The sequence below is a fragment of the Rhinoderma darwinii genome, chromosome 4 (genome assembly GCF_050947455.1).
Source record: "Rhinoderma darwinii isolate aRhiDar2 chromosome 4, aRhiDar2.hap1, whole genome shotgun sequence".
Lineage (NCBI taxonomy): Eukaryota > Metazoa > Chordata > Amphibia > Anura > Rhinodermatidae > Rhinoderma > Rhinoderma darwinii.
In genome coordinates, this window is record NC_134690.1 from 53520163 (window position 1) to 53543656 (window position 23494).

The 23494-nt window shown below is 47.1% G+C and overlaps 1 protein-coding gene and 1 long non-coding RNA gene across 2 annotated transcripts in view; one reads left to right on the forward strand and one right to left on the reverse strand.

Moving 5' to 3' along the window:
- LOC142759182 (uncharacterized) overlaps positions 1-15500 on the reverse strand; it is a 53039-nt gene extending 37539 nt beyond the window's left edge. The window contains exon 1 of the long non-coding RNA XR_012883104.1: positions 15337-15500. This is a non-coding gene — a long non-coding RNA (uncharacterized LOC142759182). The remainder of the gene's footprint in view (positions 1-15336) is intronic.
- Positions 15501-15556: 56 nt separating this feature from the next.
- ODC1 (ornithine decarboxylase 1) lies at positions 15557-21805 on the forward strand. Its single transcript, XM_075861107.1, has 11 exons — positions 15557-15715; positions 16663-16809; positions 16902-17044; positions 17136-17309; positions 18462-18634; positions 19178-19312; positions 19454-19619; positions 19760-19922; positions 20002-20117; positions 21076-21290; positions 21379-21805. Exons 3-11 carry the CDS (start codon positions 16943-16945, stop codon positions 21515-21517), a joined length of 1383 nt encoding a protein of 460 aa, XP_075717222.1. The 5' UTR covers positions 15557-15715; positions 16663-16809; positions 16902-16942; the 3' UTR covers positions 21518-21805.
- Positions 21806-23494: the final 1689 nt, after the last annotated feature.

Genomic DNA, 23494 nt, shown 5'->3' on the forward strand with positions numbered 1-23494 from the left:
GGGTGGCATCACCTACAGGGGGCTGGTGGGTGGCATCACCTACAGGGGGCTGGTGGGTGGCATCACCTACAGGGGGCTGGTGGGTGGCATCACCTACAGGGGGCTGGTGGGTGGCATCACCTACAGGGGCAGGGTGGCATCACCTACAGGGGGCAGGGTGGCATCACCTACAGGGGGCAGGGTGGCATCACCTACAGGGGGCTGGGTGGCATCACCTACAGGGGGCTGGGTGGCATCACCTACAGGGGGCAGGGTGGGTGGCATCGCCTACAGGGGGCTGGTGGGTGGCATCACCTACAGGGGGCTGGTGGGTGGCATCACCTACAGGGGGCTGGTGGGTGGCATCACCTACAGGGGCAGGGTGGCATCACCTACAGGGGCAGGGTGGCATCACCTACAGGGGGCAGGGTGACATCACCTACAGGGGGCAGGGTGGCATCACCTACAGGGGGCTGTGTGGCATCGCCTACAGGGGGCTGTGTGGCATCGCCTACAGGGGGCTGTGTGGCATCGCCTACAGGTGGCTGTGTGGCATCGCCTACAGGGGGCTGTGTGGCATCGCCTACAGGGGGCTGTGTGGCATCGCCTACAGGGGGCTGTGTGGCATCACCTACAGGGGGCTGTGTGGCATCACCTACAGGGGGCTTGGTGGCATTACCTACAGGGGACTTGGTGGCATTACCTACAGGGGGCTGTGTGGCATCACCAACAGGGGGCTGGGTGGCATTACCTACCAAGGGGGCTGTGGCATTATCTACAAAGGGCTGTGTGTGGCAACAAAATGAAATTCATCCGATTTTAAAACGGACAGGGAAAAAAACGGATGCAAATCGGGTCCAAATCGGCCGGTAAAAACGGCAACTCGGCCCGGAACGGAATCGGAACGGATACAAATCGGATGCAAACCGGCCGGGAAAATCGGCCAAAAACGGCCGATTTTCCCGGCCGACACTCGGACCCTGTCGTGTGAATGAGGCCCGAGGCCTCATTCACACGACAGGGTCCGAGTGTCGGCCGGGAAAATCGGCCGTTTTTGGCCGATTTTCCCGGCCGGTTTGCATCCGTTCCGATTCCGTTCCGGGCCGAGTTGCCGTTTTTACCGGCCGATTTGGACCCGATTTGCATCCGTTTTTTTCCCTGTCCGTTTTAAAATCGGATGAATTTCATTTAAATTTGTTGCCACACACAGCCCTTTGTAGATAATGCCACAGCCCCCCTGGTAGGTAATGCCACCCAGCCCCCTGTTGGTGATGCCACACAGCCCCCTGTAGGTAATGCCACCCAGCCCCCTGCAGGTAATGCCACCCACCCCCTGTAGGTGATGCCACACAGCCCCGTTGGTGATGCCACCCTGCCCCCTGTAGGCGATGCCACCCAGCCCCCTGTAGGAATACCACCCTGTCCCCTGTAGGTAATGCCACCCAGCTCCCTGTAGGTAATGCCACCCAGCCCCCTGTAGGTAATGCCACCCAGCACCCTGTAGGTAATGCCACCCAGCCCCCTGTAGGTAATGCCACCCAGCCCCCTGTAGGTGATGCCACCCAGCCCCCTGTAGGCGATGCCACACAGCCACCTGTAGGCGATGCTACACAGCCACCTGTAGGCGATGCTACACAGCCACCTGTAGGCGATGCCACACAGCCCCCTGTAGGCGATGCCACACAGCCCCCTGTAGGTTATGCCACCCTGCCCCCTGTAGGCGATGCCACCCTGCCCCCTGTAGGTGATGCCACCCTGCCCCTGTAGGTGATGCCACCCACCAGCCCCCTGTAGGTGATGCCACCCACCCTGCCCCCTGTAGGCGATGCCACTCTGCTGCCTGTAGGTGATGCCACCCTGCCCCCTGTAGGTGATGCCACCCAGCCCCCTGTAGGTGATGCCACCAAGTCCCCTGTAGGCGATCCCACACAGCCCCCTGTAGGTTGCACCCATCCCCCCCCCTTCTAGGAGAAGTCACTGACTTCAATGTCCATATATGGACAGTGTAGTCACTGACTTCTCCTGAAGAGGAATTCCCTGCCACAGGTCGGGAATTCCGCTTCAGAAGTGAGTGACGTCACTGTGTCCATATATGGACAGTGTAGTCACTCACTTCTCCTGTAGCGGAATCCCCGGCCATAGAGTCGGGGATTCCGCTGCAGAAGTGCGTGACTTCGCTGTGTCCATATATGGACAGTGTAGTCACTCACTTCTCCTGTAGCGGCATCCCCGGCCATAGAGTCGGGGATTCCGCTGCAGAAGTGCGTGACTTCGCTGTGTCCATATATGGACAGTGTAGTCACGCACTTCTCCTGTAGCGGCATCCCCGGCCATAGAGTTGGGGATTCCGCTGCAGAAGTGCGTGACTTCGCTGTGTCCATATATGGACAGTGTAGTCACGCACTTCTCCTGTAGCGGCATCCCCGGCCATAGAGTCGGGGATTCCGCTGCAGAAGTGCGTGACTTCGCTGTGTCCATATATGGACAGTGTAGTCACGCACTTCTCCTGTAGCGGCATCCCCGGCCATAGAGTCGGGGATTCCGCTGCAGAAGTGAGTGACTTCGCTGTGTCCATATCTGGACAGTGTAGTCACGCACTTCTCCTGTAGCCGAATCCCCAATCCCCGGCCGGGGATTGGGGATTCCGACTCCTACAGTGAGCAATACTCTCCTCCTCCTCACATGCACTCTGCACTGTGAGGAGGAGGAGAGAGAGTGCGCGAGCGACTCGGGACACATTCCGGTGATGGCCGGGTATTACCTGGCCCCATAGACTTCTATGGGAGCCGGGCGGCCGGGCACCCGGCCGAAAATAGAGCATGTCCTATTTTTTGACGGCCGGTCGTGTGAATAGCCCCATTAGGGGTCTATTATTCCTAATGCAGCCGGGTGCCGGCCGATTTATGAACGGCCGGCACCCGGCCGGGAAACCCTGTCGTGTGAGTCCCGCCTTATATTTAGAAAATGCATCGACCAAATTTTACCATTAACTTAACCAGTTCAGGACCGGGCTATTTTGATCCTTCAGGACCAGACAACGTTTAACCCTTTTTAGCACTCGTTAGTTAAACAGCTCTAACTTTTTTATGTGTTGGGTTAGCGACGTGATTTTTGCGTTGTTATTTCTGTAGACAATGCAGGTTTCTCTTTTTATCATTTTTATACACATCCTTTTTACTATTTTAGAATTTTTAGGCTTCAAGTTTGAAAATAATAGTAAAAAATTAAGCTTTTTTACTTTTTAAGCTATTTTTTTCTAGTAATAACAGTTTTACCCTAAAACAGATATTTTATTTGTGATAGTCATTGTCTACCGTAAATTTTAATATATTGCATGCCTATTTTAGGGTAATTGGCTCAGGGCTAGCATTACGACAATGATTGGCGGGGGGGGGGGGAACCTTTTATTTTGGGGGTGGGTATTTTATGTGTATTATTATTAATTTCTTTTGCACTTTACTTTACTTTTATTTTTTTATTACTATGATCTGTCCCTCAAAGGTCAGAAAAGACCTTTGGGGGACTTTATTTTTTCTTTCTTTCTTGTTTTACACCATCTTTTTCCACTGTAACTGCACAGCAGCCCCAGTTACAGGGGAAATCATCCCTCTCATAGGGACTATTGTCACTAATAGGGCTGTGCTGGGTCTAGTAAGACCCAGCAGCAGCCTGCCACTAACGGCATCCCGGCGATCATGTGACCAGTCACATGATCACTGGGACCAATAGAGACAGCGGCGCTGCTCCTGCCTCTATTCATATACACAGCGCTCATTGGGCACTGTGTAGAACAGATTAGAGAAGATAGAAGCAGCGAGACCCGACATTCAGCTGCCCGATCGCTTGGGCAGCAAGCTAAAACCTGCGCCGTAAATAGTCTATGGCGTGGGTTTTATGGACCCTGACCGTCGGCCGTAAATACACAGCCAACGGTCGGGTACCGGTTAAAGCAGGGGCGTAGCTAGGGGGGGCAAGCGGGGCATGTGCCCCGGGCGCTGTTCAGAGGGGGCGCCAGCGCCCCCTCCTCCTGCACTATAATTGTACCTGTGTCGCAAGGACACAGGTACAATTAGAAGCAATGAATGACAGGGCACGTTCCGTGCCCGGCCATTCAGCGCCTCTCCACGAATGAAGCGACTGGTACCTTTTGTACCAGTGACGCTTCCGTCGATGAAAGGCGCTGACTGACTGGTAGGGAAAGTCATCCTGCCCAGCCAATCAGCGCCTTTCATAGACGCCGTGTTCAACCCCCTGGAGACCTGCGCATAAGAGAGCAGGTCTCCATGGCTGCCGGACGGCGTGGGAGCGGGAATAAGGTCAGTTTGAATTTTTTTTTTAAATTGTAATAGACGTGTGGCTGTATCTGCGGGGGGGGGGGACTTTGTCTACACGGGGGACTTTATCTACGGGGGGTGTCTATCTACAGGGCTGGGCTATATACTGGGGGACTATATCTACAGGGCTGGGCTATATACAGGGGGACTATATCTGCTGGGCTATATACAGGGGGACTATAGCTACAGGGGGGCTATATACAGGGGGACTATATATACAGGGGGACTATATACAGGGGGACTATATCTACAGGGGGGCTATATACAGGGGGATTATATCTACAGGGCTGGGCTATATACAGCGGGACTATATCTACAGGGGGGCTATATACAGGGGGACTATATCTGCTGGGCTATATACAGGAGGACTATATCTACAGGGGGGCTATATACAGGGGGACTATATCTACAGGGGGACTATATCCACAGGGGGGCTATATACAGGGGGACTATATATACAGGGCTGGGCTATATACAGGGGGACTATATCTGCTGGGCTATATACAGGGGGACTATAGCTACAGGGCTGGGCTATATACAGGGGGACTATATCTACAGGGGGGCTATATACAGGGGGACTATATCTACAGGGGGACTATATCTACAGGGGGGCTATATACAGGGGGACTATATATACAGGGCTGGGCTATATACAGGGGGACTATCTGCTGGGCTATATACAGGGGGACTATAGCTACAGGGCTGGGCTATATACAGGGGGACTATATCTACAGGGGGCTATATACAGGGGAACTATATCTACAGGGGGACTATATCTACAGGGGGGCTATATACAGGGGGACTATATATACAGGGCTGGGCTATATACAGGGGGACTATATCTGCTGGGCTATATACAGGGGGACTATAGCTACAGGGGGGCTATATACAGGGGGACTATATATACAGGGGGACTATATCTGCTGGGCTATATACAGGGGGACTATATCTGCTGGGCTATATACAGGGGGACTATATCTACAGGGAGGCTATATACAGGGGGACTATATCTGCTGGGCTATATACAGGGGGACTATATCTACAGGGGGGCTATATACAGGAGGATTATATCTACAGGGCTGGGCTATATACAGGGGGACTATATCTACATGGGGGCTATATACAGGGGGACTATATCTGCTGGGCTATATACAAGGGGACTATATCTACAGGGGGACTATATCTACAGGGGGACTATATACAGGGGGACCATATCTACAGGGGGACTATATCTGCTGGGCTATATACAGGGGGACTATATCTACAGGGCTGGGCTATATACAGGGGGACTATATCTACAGCGGGGCTATATACAGGGGGACTATATCTACAGGGGGACTATATCTACAGGGGGCTATATACTGGAGTGGGCTGTCTATAGAGCACCATATACAGGGGTGGGCTATATAGTATATAGCCCCCTGTATATGGTGCTCCATAGATAGCCCACCCCAGTATATAGTCGCCCTATAGATATAGCCCCCCTGTGTATAGCCCACCCCTGTAGATATAGCCCCCCCCTGTGTATAGCCCACCCCTGTAGATATAGCCCCCCTGTGTATAGCCCAGCCCTGTAGATATGGTCCCCCTGTAGATATGGTCCCCCTGTAGATATGGTCCCCCTGTAGATATGGTCCCCTTGTAGATATAGCCCACCCCTGTATATAGTATCCCACAAATAGCTCCCCCTATAGTGCTCCACAGAAAGCCCACCCCTGTATATAGCCCCCTTGTACATATAGTCCACCCCTGTATATAGTGCTCCACTGTTAGCCCACCCTTGTATATAGTATATACAGGGGTGGGCTATCTGTGGAGCAATATATACAGGGGTGGACTATCTAGTGGAGCACTATATACAGGGGTGGACTATATATACAAGGGGGGGCTATATACAGGGGTGGGCTATCTGTGAAACACTATGTGGAGCACTATATACAGGGGTGGGCTATATCTACAGGGGGGCTACATACAGGGGTGGGCTATCTGTAGAGCACTATAGGGGGAGTTATTTGTGGGACACTATATACAGGGGTGGTCTATATGGGGGCACTATCTACAGGGGCTCTATGGCAGGCACTATCTACAGGGGGCTCTATGGCAGGCACTATCTACAGGGGGCACAGAGTGTGTGTGTGTGTGTGTGTGTGTGTGTGTGACACGGTGTATGGTGCTATTATAATTAGAGGTGCAGGGTATGGCGCTATTATATTTAGGGGCGTAGTGTGTGGTATAATGATAACTTTATATTTATTTATAGGTGCAGAAATGTTGGAAAAGTGAGAAGCTGAAGACATGTGAGCGGCAAACTGCAGAAATGGACCGGGAGAAGTCGTCATAGAGGTCTGGACCAAATGGAGAAAAAGAACTAGAATCTGAGACGTCACCGGTGAGTCACCTAATGTAAATGTTCACTCTGCCTCTAATCAGCACTGTAGTCACTATATGATCTGCAGCGAGATGATGGGTGGTATGATTATGATAGGATTTATTTTTTGTGAAACGGCATCTCCCAGCATATTCTTATCATTGTTCGGGCCATGCTGGGAGCTGTAGTTTTACGGCGTACACACCTATACGGCAGGGGTTGCACTAAATTGAGCTGTATTTGTGCTGGGGCTGTATATATGTACCGAGCTTGGTTCTGGTGTTGTGTATAGAACCATATTGCTTGTGAAATGTACAAATAATTTTATGCTCGCGTTACATAAGAAGAAATGACACGTCGATTGGTAGAAAAAACAAACACGGCGAGGGGGAAGGAGATGTTGGGGGGGGGGGGCGCCAAACGGAATCTTTGCCCCGGGTGCTGGAGAACCTAGCTACGCCTCTGGGTTAAAGTACAATGTGTCTCGAGAAAACAATCTCAGAATCGCTTGGATAGGTAAAAGCATTCCAAAGTTATTACCACATAAAGTGAAACATGTCAGATTTGAAAAATATACCCTCTGTTAGGGTATGTGCACACGACCTATTTTCAGACGTAATTCAAGTCATGAGTTCTACGCCTCGAATTACGTTGCAAAAGACGGCTCCAATACGTCTGCAAACATCTCCCCATTGCCTGCAATGGGTCTTACGATGTTCTGTGCAGACGAGGAGTAATTTTACGCGTCGCTGTCAAAAGATGGCGCGTAAAATTATGCCCGCGTCAAAGAAGCGCAGGACACTTCTTGGGACGTTTTTGGAGCCTTTTTCCATGGACTCTATTGAAAAAAGCTCCAAAAACGGCCGTAAAAAAACACAGCGAAAATTGCGAGTGGCACAAAAAACATCTGAAAATCAGGATCTGTGTTCTCTTGAAAAGAGCTCCGTATTTTTAGACGTTTTTGACTCTGCGTGTGAACATACCCTTAGGGAATGTTCACACGCACTGTTTTCAGACGTAATTCGGGCGTTTAACGCCTCGAATTACGCCTGAAAAATGGCTCAATTACGCCTACAAACATCTGCCCATTGCTTTCAATGGGTTTTACGATGTTCTGTTCCCACAAGGTGTAATTTTACGCGTCACTGTCAAAAGTGCAGGCCACTTCTTGGGACGTTTTTGGAGCCGTTTTTCATAGACTCTATTAAAAACAGCTCCAAAAACAGCCGTAAAAACGCAGCGAAAAACACGAGTTGTTAAAAAAACATCGGAAAATCAGAAGCTGTTTTCCCTTGAAAACAGCTCTGTATTTTCAGACGTTTTTTTGTTAAGCATGTGAACATACACTTAGGAAGGTCCAAAGTGTCTGCAGTGGGAAGGGGTTAAGATCTCTGCTTGTTGTTATTCAGTAGAAACGTTCATTGTTGTCTTCCAGTAGATAAAATTCTGTCCATGGTCGTGTGATGGACACAGTGGCTGGGATCGTTACATGGTCATGTGATGGACACACAGGTGCTGAGATCTTTATGTGGTCATGGGATGGACACAGGGGCTGGGAGCGTTACATGGTCATGTGATGGACACACAGGTGCTGGGAGCGTTACATGGTCATGTGATGGACACTGGTACTGGGATCATTACATGGTCATGTGATGGACACACAGGTGCTGGGAGCGTTACATGGTCATGTGATGGACACACAGTTGCTGGGATCGTTAAATGGTCATGTGATGGACACACAGGTGCTGGGAGCGTTACAAGACAGAACTCTGATACACATACTGTAACGAGCACCTATGCGAAGTACGTTGGTGTGAAATGTGTTTATTAACAGGTTTACGCCATTTTTCTTCACAGGCTATATTTGCACTAAAATTTTAATCTGTTCTCTCCTTTCACCGCCTTTGAAAAGTGTTGAGAACAGAGGACAGGGTTAACCGAAAGGCAGCGAGGGCAGCAGGTTTACGATATATTTCTAAAGACAGAAAATGGCGCACATTGTAGAGCAAATCTACCCCTGCTCATAGCAGACGTCGTTTTCATTTTCTGTTTTTAGGACTGCCCGTGCTCATCTACTTCAGTTTAAGGGTGGCATATGATACACCATTCTTACTAAATTCCCCCCTATGTGACATCTTACAGCTGTTTAGCTCACAGAGTGTTGCCTAGACTGAGTTCAGCAGTAGCAAACCCTCAACTGTAAGCAGAAATAGGTCCGTATAAGGAATGTTTTTCAGGTTTCACATTGTTTTAAATAGGAACTACACTTTCATAAAAATTTTGATATTTCAGAGACATATCAACAGTGTGGATTGGTGAGGTCCGGGTGCTGAGACCCCCATCGTTGCTGAAACAAAGGTGCAGAAGTGCTCAGATGAGCGCTTTGCTCCTTCGGCTGTGGTCAGCGCTCCTTCAGACTTAGGCCTGATAAACACGAGCGCTGAGCTGCAGTTTTTCACATCCGAGGTGCATCCATGCTCAGCGCTGCGGGACGCGATGTCACGCATCCACCACAGTTGAGAGCCTATGGAGGGATGCGTGATAAGATAGGACATGCCCGATTTTCGCACGGACCCTTCACACGGTACGTTGAAACAACGGCTGTGTGAACGGCCACATTGAATTACATAGGTCCGTGGGACGGCCGCTGTTTCAACGGCCGTCCCACGGACGTTTAACACGTTCGTGTGAATCAGGCCTTAAACAACGCTCATAAAAAATCTACATGAGGCGTCTTCATGCTGACGAGCGATAATCACAGTCAAAAAAGCAAAGTGCTCAGCTGAACATTTGTTCACCTTTGTCTCAGCAGTGGGGGTCTTAGCACCCGGGACCCCCACCTACCCAAACTTTTGATATGTCTCTATGACATATGAAAAGTTTGATGAAAGTGTAGTTACTATTTAAAACAATGTCAAACCTGAAAAATGTGTCACATGGAAACAGTGAAAAAGTTTATTTTGAACGCCATATTTTTCAATGCATTTATGTGTAAATACATTGATAAATCTCTGCCGTTGTATAATAAAATGAGACCACTGTTTTTATTTGCACTGCCCCCCAAGGTACACAAGCCGCAGAAGCTCAGAGGAATGGACATGTGAATCATTTTTGAGGTGTCGGAGCTTGATAAACGTAAAATCTAATCTCTTGTAAATGATTCCAGGCTGTACCGGTCTTCCATTATATAATACATGAGACGACTGGAAATTTGCGGCAGTCCCGGAGGTGAGTCACCTGTTCTTTGTTACTGGTGTAAATTTCATGAATCTATTCAAGAAACGTATTTTCTTTGCATCTGTCAATGAAAAGGTCTTGAGTAGATATTTCCATATTGTGTGTGGGTAGACAGGAGCATTGTAGGATGAGACGTCCTAAACATGACAAAGCCAAAACAAGGAAGAAAAGAACGGGTGGAGACAGACATGTACGCGACTGGAAAACTGTGCTGGAAGGTGTAATATGTGTATTTGTTCTTTACTACATAGATAATAAAACTGGAATGTTTCAAGCAGGGGTGGCAAGTATTTCTAGTACATAACCTACCTGCCGAACACTGACAAAATGAGCTTACATCCAGCCCCAATAAAGAGGGGACACATTAGGAATGGGCAATTAATTGAAAGAAAAAATTGAAACCAAAATTCAGCGCAATTAACCGACGTCATCTTGGGCATTTCAGTTTCTTTGATTTTTCCCCCCGATTTCCCAGGGAGCCGTAAGGTCCATACTCTACTATTCACTACGTATCGCCATACGCTCACGGCTCAGGACAGACAGGCGCAAGGCAGTGATGTCATCGTGCCTGTCTGCGCCGAGCCACACAGACGAGACGAGCGGAGGTATCTCCTCCACACGTGTTTGGAATGGGGTTAGGTGAGAATGTATTATATCAGGCACTATTGGGGCTGTGTGGGGCAGCTATGGGGGCATTATACTGTGTGGGGGCAGCTGTGGAGCATTATACAGCGTGGGGGCTGCTATAGGGGACTTCGTACTGTGTGGAGGACAGCTATTGGGGCACTTATGGGGGTATTATACTGTATGGGGGCAGCTATGGGGGCGTTATAATGTGTGGGGAGCACTATGGGGGCATTATACTGTGTGGGGGCAGTGTCGGGGTATATTATATACAGTAGTATACAAAATGCTCAGGGGATAAATATTAATTCCATGGCGTAGCATGCAAATAGGGGGTGTGGGCTAATGAATCATTCATTAATTGTAATAAAGGTTGCATGTTCAATTAAGGCCGGATTCACACGAGCGTGTGCGTTTTGCAAAAGGTACATAACAGCTCCGTGTGTCATCACATAGTATGTGCGGCTGCGTGATTTTCGCGCAGCCGCCATCATTATGACACTGTTTGTATGTTTGTAAACAGAAAAGCACATGGTGCTTTTCTGTTTTCATTCATACTTTTAACTGCTGTTGCACAAATCACGCGCGTCACACGGAAGTGCTTCCGTGTGCTGCGCTGGATTTTCACGCACCCATTGACTTCAATGGGTGCGTGATGCGCGAACAATGCACAAATATCGGACATGTCGTGAGTTTTACGCAGCGAACACACGCTGAGTGAAACTCACGGACAGTCTGCACGGCCCCATATACTAACATAGTTCCGTGCGAGGCGCGTGAAAATCACGCGCGTTGCACGGACGTATTACACGTTCGTCTAAATAAGCCCTAATCGTGATTTTGATTTAGGTCATAATCACCCAGCCCTAGGACATATACAGGGCTATAGCAACAATCTGTCAGACAGGGCATTATGTGGAGTACATGGTGTAATGCAATAGTTTTCTTTATTAACGTATTGTTGACCCCAATATTCCTAAGAGAATGCCACTGAAGTGTTCAGCCGGCACCATCCACGGGTACCCCCCTGTTACAGCCTGCACCCGCCACAAATGACCCTATTGAATGCATGGACTGGCCCGGTCCTCCAGAATCTGCTACAGGGGGTTTCTCCTAAGAGGGTGCATAGGCTCCTCTACCACATAAGAAGACACCAGTATTATAATAAGAGAAGTACAAAGGAAAAAGGCGGATATCTCTCTGGCGCAGCCGGTGTTGGAATAATTCGCCAGAGAGATATCCGCCTTTTTAGTTTTCTTGCTGAAACATCGAGACTCATCCAGCTCTCGAATCGGATCTCAGGCTGCACCCAGATTAAAATACTGATGTCCCAGAGGAATACTGGATCACACGATATTGGATGTTATGCTCCCAGCATAAATATACAAGGTTAGCATAACTTGAACATAATATACGTCAAATGTCATGCACTGTGCGCGCTTTGTTGCTTTTTTCTTCTTTTGACCAGTATTAGGCTTGGTTCACACTGAGTTTTTTCAGGCGAAAATTCTGCCTGAAAATTGCGTTTGGAATTTTCAGGCAGATTTTCCTCTCCCTGCACGCCGTTTTTCGCTGCAATTTTCGCCGGAGGCCATTGAGCGCCGCGGGCATATAACACTGCGAAATACGCTTTCTCTGCCTCCCATTGATATCAATGGGAGGTCAGAGGCGTAAACGCCCAAAGATAGGGCATGTCCCTTCTTTCTCCCGTGAGACGGTTTTACCGCTTGCGGGAAAAAGACGCCTCTGCCTCCCATTGAAATCAATGGGAGACATTTTCGGGCCGTTTTTGACGAGTTTTGCGGCGCGGTTTCCGCGTCAAAGAACTCGTCAAAAGACTCATAGCCTTATGTGAACATAGCCTTATAATGAATGGCACATGGTAGGTGGGGGCCGTGTTACAGATCTTTAATTGGCGCTTCAAGTTACGTTTCTGAGACAATCTTCGAGGGTCCTAAACGGGGGACTCCCCCTCCATTTACGCAAAATTCCCTCAATTGAAAAAGTTTTTTCTTAACAACAACAACGCCTTTTACATAACAAATGTTTCCCAGTTTGTCTTCACCTAGTCTCTATGAGAATGAACTTACGTGATCTTAAAAACAGAAGTGTGACAGGATGTCATTGATTCTGTTTTTACAATGCGGAGGAAACAAGCGAGCTGACAGTAATGGGAGGATACAGCAACCAAGAATAAGACGGCAAGACTGGAGCCATGAAGACTTATGTCGACTTTGAAACTTTCAATCCGTTTTCAGATCATCCTAGCTACAATGTATTACATTATCTGTGTATCCTGTGACACTGAACCGAGGATTTTATCGTCTTTGTGTTTCTGCCTCTACCCATTTTTATGCCTCATTCAGATGGAATATCGGAACAGTGTTTAACTCTGTATTCTGGATAACCTGCACCCCCCGCAGTTCTACTGGATTTACAGCACTATCTTAGCAGCACATACACCACAGGTACATTCGGCCAGCAGAATGAGGCCCTAAAGGGGTTTTCCTACGAACTAAAATACAGTTAAATGTGTCCATAAATGGCATTTATACATTTGTGCAATTACATGTCATTTCCTAAAATGTCCCGTTATAAAGATATATTATTCCCGCGCCTCTGTCAGAAGTTTTGTTGTGTTACCGATTGCCCTTGGATCCGTCCATAACCCATTCCTCTGGCTATGGTCGGGAAAAGACACGTCCCCACCATAGTATGGCTTTGTGGTCGCTTTCAATCTTCTCATGAACGCGCTTTATTTAGTTTGCACTCGGGAACTTCCGATTATTCCCGAGTGCTTGATGTGACTACCAGCCTGTAGCTGCTACTGCGCACACGCAGCAGAAGCAGCGCTGTCCTAATCCCTGCATGCTCTCGGGAACTGGCAACTATTCCTGAGTGCTTCTGCTAAACTTGCGTTTCAGCAGGACTGTATGTACCCGGGAACCAGCGACTGCTCCCAAGTGATTATTCTAAACTTGTATTTCAGCGCGCGCTACTGTGCAGCGCAGTAGCATCGCTGTAGAAGACTGTATGCGCCTGGGAACCGGCGGTTGTTCCCAAGTGATTCTAATTTACTATTTCAGCATCTGCTACAAGTACTAGTACTGCAGTAGCATCGCTGTCCAAATCTTAGCACAGTCGCCGTTTCCCGGGTTCTTACAGTCTCACTGAAACGCAAGTTTAGCAGAAGCACTCGGGAACAGTTGCCAGTTCCCGAGAGCAGGCGGGGATTAGGACAGCGCTGCTTCTGCTGCGCGTGCGCAGTAGCAGCTACAGGCTGGTAGTCACACCAAGCACTCGGGAATAATCGGAAGTTCCCGAGTGCAAACGAAATAAAGCGCGTTCATGAGATGATTGAAAGCGACCACAAAGCCATACTATGGTGGGGACATGTCTTTTCCCGACCATAGCCAGAGGAATGGGTTATGGTCAGATCCAAGGGCAACCAGTAACACAACAAAACTTCTGACAGAGGCGCGGGAATAATATATCTTTATGACGGGACATTTTAGAAAATAACTTGTAATTGCACAAATGTATAAATGCCATTTATGGACGGAATTTTAGTTTGTGGGGAAACCCCTTTATGGTGGCTATACACATTACATGTATGTTGGCTGAACCGGCTGATTTCGCTGGGACCGGCCAACCATCTAATGTGTGTGGCAGCGTCCGGACTCTCCCCCGATGGCAGATGTCAGGGGAGAGAAGTATCGGGCTGCTGAATTTCAACATGACCGATCCTTTTGTCTGCAAGCAGAGGAGTCTGACAGCGGCTTTCTCACCTCTCCCTATTGAAAACACATGCACGACCGGCAGCACGATTACACAGGGAGATGCGCTGCCGACAACGATGATATTTCTTACGGTATAAAAGATCCAATCAGCCGATGAACAAGCGTTTGCAATGATCGGGAACGTGCGGTCATCTGAACGTTCGTCGGCTGATAATTGGACCGTGTTAAAGGGCCTTAAGTGTTCAATTTCCCTGCAGCGCCACCACAGGGGACATTAAGCATTACACAGTGACCATTCATATCAACGGGTTGTCTGTGTAATACAGGGCAGGTTCCGTTCTTTGTAACCACTCTCCACACAAGAGATGAGGATCCAGACAAGGGGACCCCCCTCTATTAACTCAGAATTACCCAATATGGCAGTGTTCCCCATCTTGTGACGCTCCAGCTGTTGCGGCATGTCCTGACAGTCACAAGCTGTCAGGACATGCTGGGAGTTGTAGTTTTGCAACAGCTGGAGCGCCACATATGGGGAACACTGCCATAAGATAGATGAGGAAAATGGGTTTTCTAAACTGGACGACCCCTTTAAGGCTGAGGCTTCGTGACACCTCCATGAAAATCGGCCTCAGATGGGGATTTCTCCTCTTGGTTATGGGAGTTTTATGGCTTTTTTACTTTTGCTATTTTTCCTCCAGTATGGAATAACAGGTCACCTTGTAACCCTGACCTTCATGTGACAGCGGTCATAAACTAAAGCTACAAACGACTTTTTCTGTGCAATTTCCAGTTACTTCTCTTTGACTCGTCTCCATACTGAAGTGCTGAGAAGGGACACCATAATGGCTGCCACTGAGAAACTGGAAGAGAAACAATTCACAACCCAAATTGGAGTCCATTGCCTTCCTGTGGAGGCTCCAGTCAGCATTGCACTAGTAGTGTTATTATCATTCACCATACTGTACTATATACAGGAGCAACTCAAAATGTTATATACAGTACCGCATAAACAGCTGTATGCGCCCGTATAATAAGCCTATATGTCCGTACATACTTTTCCCCTCATATATTCGTGCTACACACACGGATACAGCCTTCAGCTATCACTACAGTCCTTCATGGCAGCGAAGCCCGGACCACGGCCGGACGATGACGTCACAATAGGCGAGAGGCTGCGCGCTCGAACTGACACCCGGAGCAAACCGATCAGCGCTGGTTTCAGCTAGAGCGTCGTCATGGCAACGCAGGCCCCGCCTATAAAAGGCGGCGAGCGGCGGCGTTTCATTCAGTCAGTGTCAGGCTTCAGAGCAGTCAGTAGCGCTTTGTAGAGTCGTGTGTCTTCCGTCTGTTCGCCTTTCTCCGTGTGATTTTTTTTATTCTCTCCTGGGCATTTGGTGCCTCGATGGGTACAGATTTCGTAAATGCTTTTTAAGGTAAGTTTGCAGTTAGCGGACCTAGGCACTTTGGGGTGGTTGAGCGCTTTGCGTTTAGGGATGAATGGGGGAGATTTGTGTGCGGTTAATGTTGCGCGTTTTGCGGACTTTTTCTCCGTCTGGGTTCCGTAGTTATCTAGTAAACCGCTGTCTGTGAAGGGGACGCGAAACTGGACACGTGTCTATGAATGAGGTGGGGGGATGGGTAGAATGTTCTATGACTGGTTTTGCTGGGTCAGTATCTTGAGTCTTAAATACTGTAAGTAACTTATCACGACAGAACATAAAGCTCATGTATTTTACTTCTGTAGAAGTCGTTGAAAATGTCTTAAGTAGCTTGTAACTTGTTTCTCTTGGGGTATGACTGACACATCTACCACATTATGCTTCCAAGGTCACCAAGAAGCGTGGCCATATTTGATTTAGTTATTGACCCTCGCAGGCCACCGTATAGCTGCCTTCAATGGCTCTTGCCATATGTGGGGTTTCCCAATCCTTTTTTAAAAGGACAATAGATCAAGGATCGCTTCATTTTCTCTTAGGACTTGGTTACATTTGCTCAGCAATGTCTGAGACCACCCTGTATGATGTACTTGATCTCTAAGGGAAGGTCCTGTGTCTTCTATGATGGAGATTAGTACATGCTGTCAAGTGCCGGGTGCAGAGGGTGGTTACAGTGAGTAATAGAGGCATGGGAGCCGGCACGCGTTCTGATTGGGTGGTGGCGTTTTTGGGCGGAGAGTTCCTCCCTTGCCGGCTAGTGACACGAGGCAAGCTTAGTGGATAGGTGGAGGTCTATGGAGCTTTAGTCATTCATTAAATGGGCTGGGCGCATGACGCACAGGATCTGGTTTCAAGTCTGCTTTTTCCGTTATTTAATCTTCGTCATCGTGCGTCTCCAGATGTTGCTTTGTAATCTAAGGAATTGTTTTTTCTTCCCTTTGTAGAACGCCAACAGCACAGCAGCAAAGAACGGCTCCTTTGAGAGCGTAGGGCTTGTTTTATACTTACCGGGCTTCTATTTCACCGGAGAACCTCCTTGGCAGCAAAGCTGAGGCCCTCCTTGAAATAAACCCCATCTCTAACTTGTCCATGTAAGTGGTTCACATCTCAGCATCTTTATATTATGAGACGTCTGCTCCGTGATGGGTGGTAACTAGTCCCTTTTTTTTTTTCCCCTCATTAGTTTGTTGCATTCTCGTCTTGTGATCCTATTACGTTGAGACAATGAGCAGCTTTAGCAATGAAGAGTTCGACTTCAGCTTCCTTGAGGAAGGCTTCTCTGCCCGGGACGTCCTGGAGCAGAAGATCAATGAAGTGTCCTTATCTGTGAGTTTACTCTTCAATGTATTTTTGGGTTGCACTACAGTTGTCTGTGTAATCTATAAAACTGACATTGAATATTTTTTTTTGTCTTTAGGATGACAAGGATGCCTTTTATGTTGCTGATCTCGGTGATATCGTGAAGAAGCATGTTCGGTGGTATAAAGCACTCCCACGTGTCACTCCGTTCTACGCTGTCAAATGCAATGACGGCAAGGCCATTGTGAAGACTTTGTCTATTTTGGGTGCTGGGTTCGACTGCGCCAGCAAGGTGAGTGGCTCAGATTTGCAGCTTTTTAACAGTTGGTGGGGGGGGGGGGGTGTACTTATATCCCGTCTAAGAACAGAGAAAAAGGACCAGTCCTATCAAAGACTATAAAACAAGTATACAGCAGCGAATCAGTATGCAATTGGGCATTAAAGGGGTTTTCCCATGAGACATTTGACATCTGAAGGGTATGTCCGATGCGTGTCCCACCTCTGGGGTCGGCACCTTTCTCTAGAATGGGGTCCGCTAAACTCCGTTCTAGCTTTTTCTGCTGACGCTGCCTCCCGTCCACTGATTACATGGATGAGTTGCATAAATAGCGCAACTTGCTGAGCTACGCTTTTTCTGGAACTCTTAGTAGTGAATGGCAGTTACAGAAGCAGCGAGCTACGCTGTTTCCGTTACTGCTTTTTCTGTAACTCCCATAGAACTGAATAGTATAGCTCAGAGTTGTGCTATTTCCGTAACCCCTGACAATGTAGTCGGTAAGTGGCCAGGAGGCAGCACAAAAAAAATAGAACAGGGTTTGGGGGACCCTGTTCCAGATATAGGTGGGACCCGCATCTGACATCCTATGGATATGTCCAAAAAAGGCTCTGATGGGGGAAAAACCCCTAAAAAGGTGTTCTGAGAAGACCATACAGAGTTAAATTGCATACAAATAGACCCTTCGCTAAAAATGAGCCACAATATATCGCTCCGTTCTACAGGACATAGTGACACAGGAGGAAGGGAGGGGTCAGTATTGCAGTAAGTTAAAAGGGTTCTGACGTCACGTTTTGATCGGTAAGGGTTAAAGCACTAAGACCCCAACTGATCCCTAAAAGAAAGCAGCAGAAGCACTCAGGTGAGCGGCGTGCCGTTTAGTTTCTGATCAGTTTTCCGAGGTAAGCAGAGTGATGGTGTATATGTATTCATAGGTTTTTCTATTCAGCCTGTGCACCGCTACAAAAAAGGCCGGTCAGAAACTAAGTGGCACAGCACTCACCTGAGCGCTTCTGCTGCATTGTTTTAGCGATCACTGGGGCTCTCCATACTCAGACCCCCACCGATCAAAACTTCTGACAGCTCAGTTGTTTAAATGTTTAGCCTTTAATGTGAGGCTGCAGGCATAGTGATGTAACAGAAGTTTCTAAGTATTACCTCTGTTTCTAGACTGAAATACAACTTGTCCAGAGTATTGGTGTTCCACCTGAGAGGATAATCTATGCCAACCCATGCAAACAAGTGTCCCAGATCAAGTATGCTGCTAGCAGCGGTGTGGAGAAGATGACCTTCGATAGTGAAGTGGAGTTAATGAAGGTGGCAAGAAATCACCCTGATGCCAAGTAAGATTTGTACTGCAACACCTAGTGCGAAAAGTCAAGTTAAACCGCGGTTACCTAAAATATTTCATAGTTTTTTAGTTGCAATAAACATCTGACCTATCACTAATGTGGTATATCATTGGATATGCAATAAATAATTATGAATAAAACTATTAACGGGGTTGTCCATGAATGGACAACTGATTACCTATCCACGGGATAGGTCATCATTATATGATAGGTGTAGGGTCCAGGTGTCAGACCTGGTGCCGGATGTCATGTAGTGGTTGGAGCCGGAAGCACAGCTCTGCTGCTGCTATTCCTTGACTGGCGCCATCTGCTTCTGGCATGTACATCCTGTGCCTGGAGGCAGCTGATGGGTGTAGGGTCTTAGTGTCAGGCCCCCACTGATAGTATACTGGTTACCAATCCTGTGGATGGGTCAGCAGTTGTCTGTTTTTGGACAACCCCATTAATCAACAAGTGAGTCTAGGCCACCAGACTCTGACATGTGTCCATTGCTTTGTAGAATTGCTGGTATAAGTTTTCTGCCTTCTGTCTTAGGCTTGTTTTGCGGATAGCCACAGATGACTCAAAAGCAGTGTGTCGCCTGAGTGTGAAGTTCGGGGCCACTCTTAAAACGTGCAGGACTCTTCTGGAACGTGCAAAGGAGCTCAATGTGGAGATCATTGGAGTAAGGTAAGGAACCTTAGTATTAACAAGCCACTAGCTCGTTTTATAAAACATGCACTTTTATTTTCTAAATGTCTGCCCCTCCTGGGGATTTGAGGAGTTTGTGTATTGTGTCAAAACTAACTTGTCTTATTTTCTCCATTCTAGCTTCCACGTTGGCAGTGGCTGCACAGACCCTCAGACGTTTGTTCAAGCCGTTTCTGATGCCCGATGTGTCTTTGATATGGGAGCTGAGCATGGGTTCAATATGCACTTGCTTGACATCGGTGGTGGCTTTCCTGGGTCTGAAGACGTCAAGCTTAAATTTGAAGAGGTAAGATCCCTTATTTAAGCAGACCAAAACACGTGCAGTGTCATTATGTTGAAACTAGATTTCAGCCCTTATTCTGAAGTGTTATGCAGCGTTCTTAGCCTAGTACTTGACCCACATATCCCCCTTTTTTTTTTTTTTAGGTGACATCTGTAATTAATCCTGCTCTAGACAAATATTTCCCAGTTGACTCTGGGGTGCAAATCATTGCAGAACCTGGGAGATACTATGTAGCTTCAGCCTTCACCCTGGCTGTCAATATCATTGCAAAGAAGGTTATGGTGGCTGAACAGACTGGATCAGATGGTATGTCTGAGTGGTTTTCTTACACTTTTGTGACACAAGAATCTGGCAATACTGATCTAACTATCTTAATCTATTTCAGATGAAGACGACTCTTCCTGTGACAAAACGCTCATGTATTACGTCAATGATGGTGTCTATGGATCTTTCAACTGCATCTTGTATGACCATGCTCATGTCAAGCCAGTGCTCCAGAAAGTAAGTAAAGTTCCACTTAACTTGAATGCTGCAGAGCAGCAATCCCAAATATTGCCTATGTACAAGGGTTAAAATACCACTTTTTTTTTTTTTTTTTTTTTTCAAACCCATACAACCCAAGTTAACATTTAGTAGACAAGTTATGATTGGAAACAGACACCACCTAAGGGGATAAATACCGGCTATGTAACAGTAGCTGTGGTGACCATGTAATACATGGCAAGAAACCCGTCTTATGGGCAGATGTTCTTTACAGGGCTGTCCTGCACGAGAGGGCTGACATGTTATGCGAGCATGTTTGGCAAATTTGGGCCTGTGGCATTCTTGGGTATTTACACCAGGCGCATATGCCGAACCTAGTCATACCCTCTGCTGCACCCAACAGAGGCAAAGTGTCCACTGGGTGATGGATATACTCCTGAATAACGAATACTTTAGTTCACATCTGAGGTACAAGTTAATCTAAAATGCAAGTTATCCTAATTTAGAATCTGTCTTTAGCAGAAATTGGATGACTGGGCATTAACCTTTCAAAATGTGGTATCTACAATATATAATTTCTGGCAATATAAAATACAACCCCTCAAACCAGTATAATCTGGGGAGAGGGGGGGATTAAAACTGGTTCATACACAGTATCCATGAACAAGTTGGTGTAAGATGTGTCTAATCAGGGGCCCTTGACTTTAAATAAAGTAGGCATAACACCAGCCGTCAGTGCAGCAGTGAGCTGGTGTAGATTTTCACTATTTTACAGCCTCAAGTGTAAATTATGACATTTGTTAGGCTACAAGTAGCTGTGCCCCTCCTGCCCAGCTCAACCCACCTTTTTTTTGAGAAGTGCCAATGTGTTAAATCCCTAGTTTTTCTATGTAGTGGAGCTTTTATTGACTACTTTCCTCTTTTGGGCACTTTGTGGTAAAATGAGATTGTGGCCTAAATATCTTTCTCTTTACAGAAACTTAAATCGGATGAAAAATTCTACTCCAGCAGCATTTGGGGACCAACCTGTGATGGCCTGGATCGTATAGTAGAGCGCTTTGACCTACCGGAACTGCAGGTGGGAGACTGGATGCTGTTTGAGAACATGGGAGCGTACACTGTAGCAGCAGCTTCAACATTCAATGGATTCCAGAGACCAACACTCTTCTATGTCATGTCACGGCCATATTGGTAAGAAACCGGACAGTCTAACCCTCATGATCTTGCGTAAATGGACTGTTTTAATTCTGGTGGTAACTCTTATCTCTTACCTATTCAGGCAACTGATGCATAATATCAAGGAACATGGAATTCTTCCTGAGGTGCCGGAGTTGAACACCCTTCCCGTATGTTGTGCCTTGGAGAGTGGAAAAGAGCTCAGTCCTGCAGCCTGCACGTCAGCAAGCGTTAATGTATAGGTTTTATCTAACTCCATGTAGGTAGGTGTAGTTACATGCATTAGAACTCAGTTTTGGGACCATAATTTAATATTTCCTTTTGTAGAGTAACATTCAGCATTTATGCAACAAAATGGATGACTGTGAGATGGGGTCACAATTATCTGTGTTCCTATGGAAACTTTTTATTTCTTTTCAATTGTATTAAAGAGGCATTGCTGCCACCCAAGCATTTTTAGCTTGTGTACTGGCGGACTGTCATCTTCATGTTTTAATCCATTTTACAAATAAAGAACATTTTAAAAGTTGTATGACTTTCTGTGGTTTTGTCAAATTTACCCAACTCCAGTCACTCGCTGAATAACCGCCGTATACATTATGACTACACATTCGATTCCGGTCTACATTTCTTGTGCACAATCCCTGAAGGTCTAGACTAGATCTTACTGGGCCATCTCATAGTACGTCCATTGGTACATCTGTTAACCATGATGGGTCTAACATCATACTGTGGTCTGAACTTGGCCTTATCATTCCAGAATGTGGAATTTAACTTTGGTCACAACTTTTATGAACCAGCATCTAAGATCTATTCTAAAGCATGAAAGCCCGCTCAGGGTACCTAAGTGTGCACATATGCAAAAGTCTCCTGCTGGTTTACACACTGCTTTGAAATACTTTAGGTTAAGGCCACACGGTGCAGTCACATTGCGTTTTTAAACCGCAGCAAGTCATTTTCTATTAAATTACAATGTGTTTTTAGTGGTTCTCTGCATCTTCATGTCAAACCGCATGCAGTAATTGACTGCGCTGCCAAACTTGTTGCTGAACTGCTTGCGGTTTTGCGAAGCACTCTGCAATGCAATGAACTATATACAGGCAGCACCTAACAAACTTCAACACTAGTGAAAACAAGCAATTATTTCCTTTAAAAACGCAACAGAACTGCAGCATTAGGCTTGGTTCACACGACCTATCAGACGTAAACTAGGCGTATTATGCCTCGTTTTATGCCTGAAAATAGGGCAACAATATGTCGGCAAACATCTGCCCATTCATTTGAATGGGTTTGCCGACGTACTGTGCAGACGACCTGTCATTTACGCATCCTCGTTTGACAGCTGTCAAACGACAACGCGGAACGACTGCCTCTGCAAAGAAGGGCAGGACACTTTGCAACGTAATTTGAGCCGTTCATTGAAGATTTACGAGCGTCAAAGACGCCTCACATAATGAGAGGAGGAGCTTTTACGTCTGAAACGAGGCAGCTGTTCGCCTGAAAACAGTATTTTCAGACTTAAAAGCCACTTCTCGTGTGCACATACCCTTAGACCGCATACGGTTTTCAAACGCAACAAAACCGCATCAAAGACGCACCATGTGGCCTTACCCTTATATTTTGGATGTCTGACTAATTCCAAGCTAGTTTCTAATTGAAAGTGATCATTTTAAATGTCCCACCAAAGCTTTTGGGCTGTGTTCACACATTGCATTTAATTTGCCACATGAAGGCAGCCGTGCAGTGAAGCCACATGCAGTTTTTACCCGCAACAAAACGTTTATTTGAACTTTTTATTTTAATAACCCCCCCCCCAATACTGATCACATACTGATGACCTTTGCTCTGTATAGGATCAGTGTGGTGGGGGTCTGAAGCCTGCACTGATTAGCTGACTCAGAGAACTAGCTGTTATGCAGTGGCTAGTGTCTGCAGCAGATGGCCCCATACGTTGCATAATGGCTATGCTGCAGCACTACAACTCTGATTTTCATTTGAATAGCAGCAGAGGCTATACTGTGACCAGTGGCAGCCACAACGGTACAGTGTTCGGGTGTCTCTGGGCACAAGGCTTTTTTTTAGATATATATCTATGCATTTCACTTGCCTGATGAAGATGCCGGTCTGGCGTTGAAACGCGTAGCATCTTATTTACCCTCCATTAAACGAACTTGAGTTCATTTTATTAAGCAGCGCCTTTTGTGGTCCCTCTTTTTCCC

Excerpts from the sequence above, each read along its gene's own strand:
- ODC1 (XM_075861107.1), top strand. The coding sequence starts at position 16,943 with ATGAGCAGCTTTAGCAATGAAGAGTTCGACTTCAGCTTCCTTGAGGAA. Across the intron at positions 17,045-17,135 it reads TCAATGAAGTGTCCTTATCT|GATGACAAGGATGCCTTTTA; the intron begins GTGAGTTTACTC and ends TTTTGTCTTTAG. Across the intron at positions 21,291-21,378 it reads GTCATGTCACGGCCATATTG|GCAACTGATGCATAATATCA; the intron begins GTAAGAAACCGG and ends TTACCTATTCAG.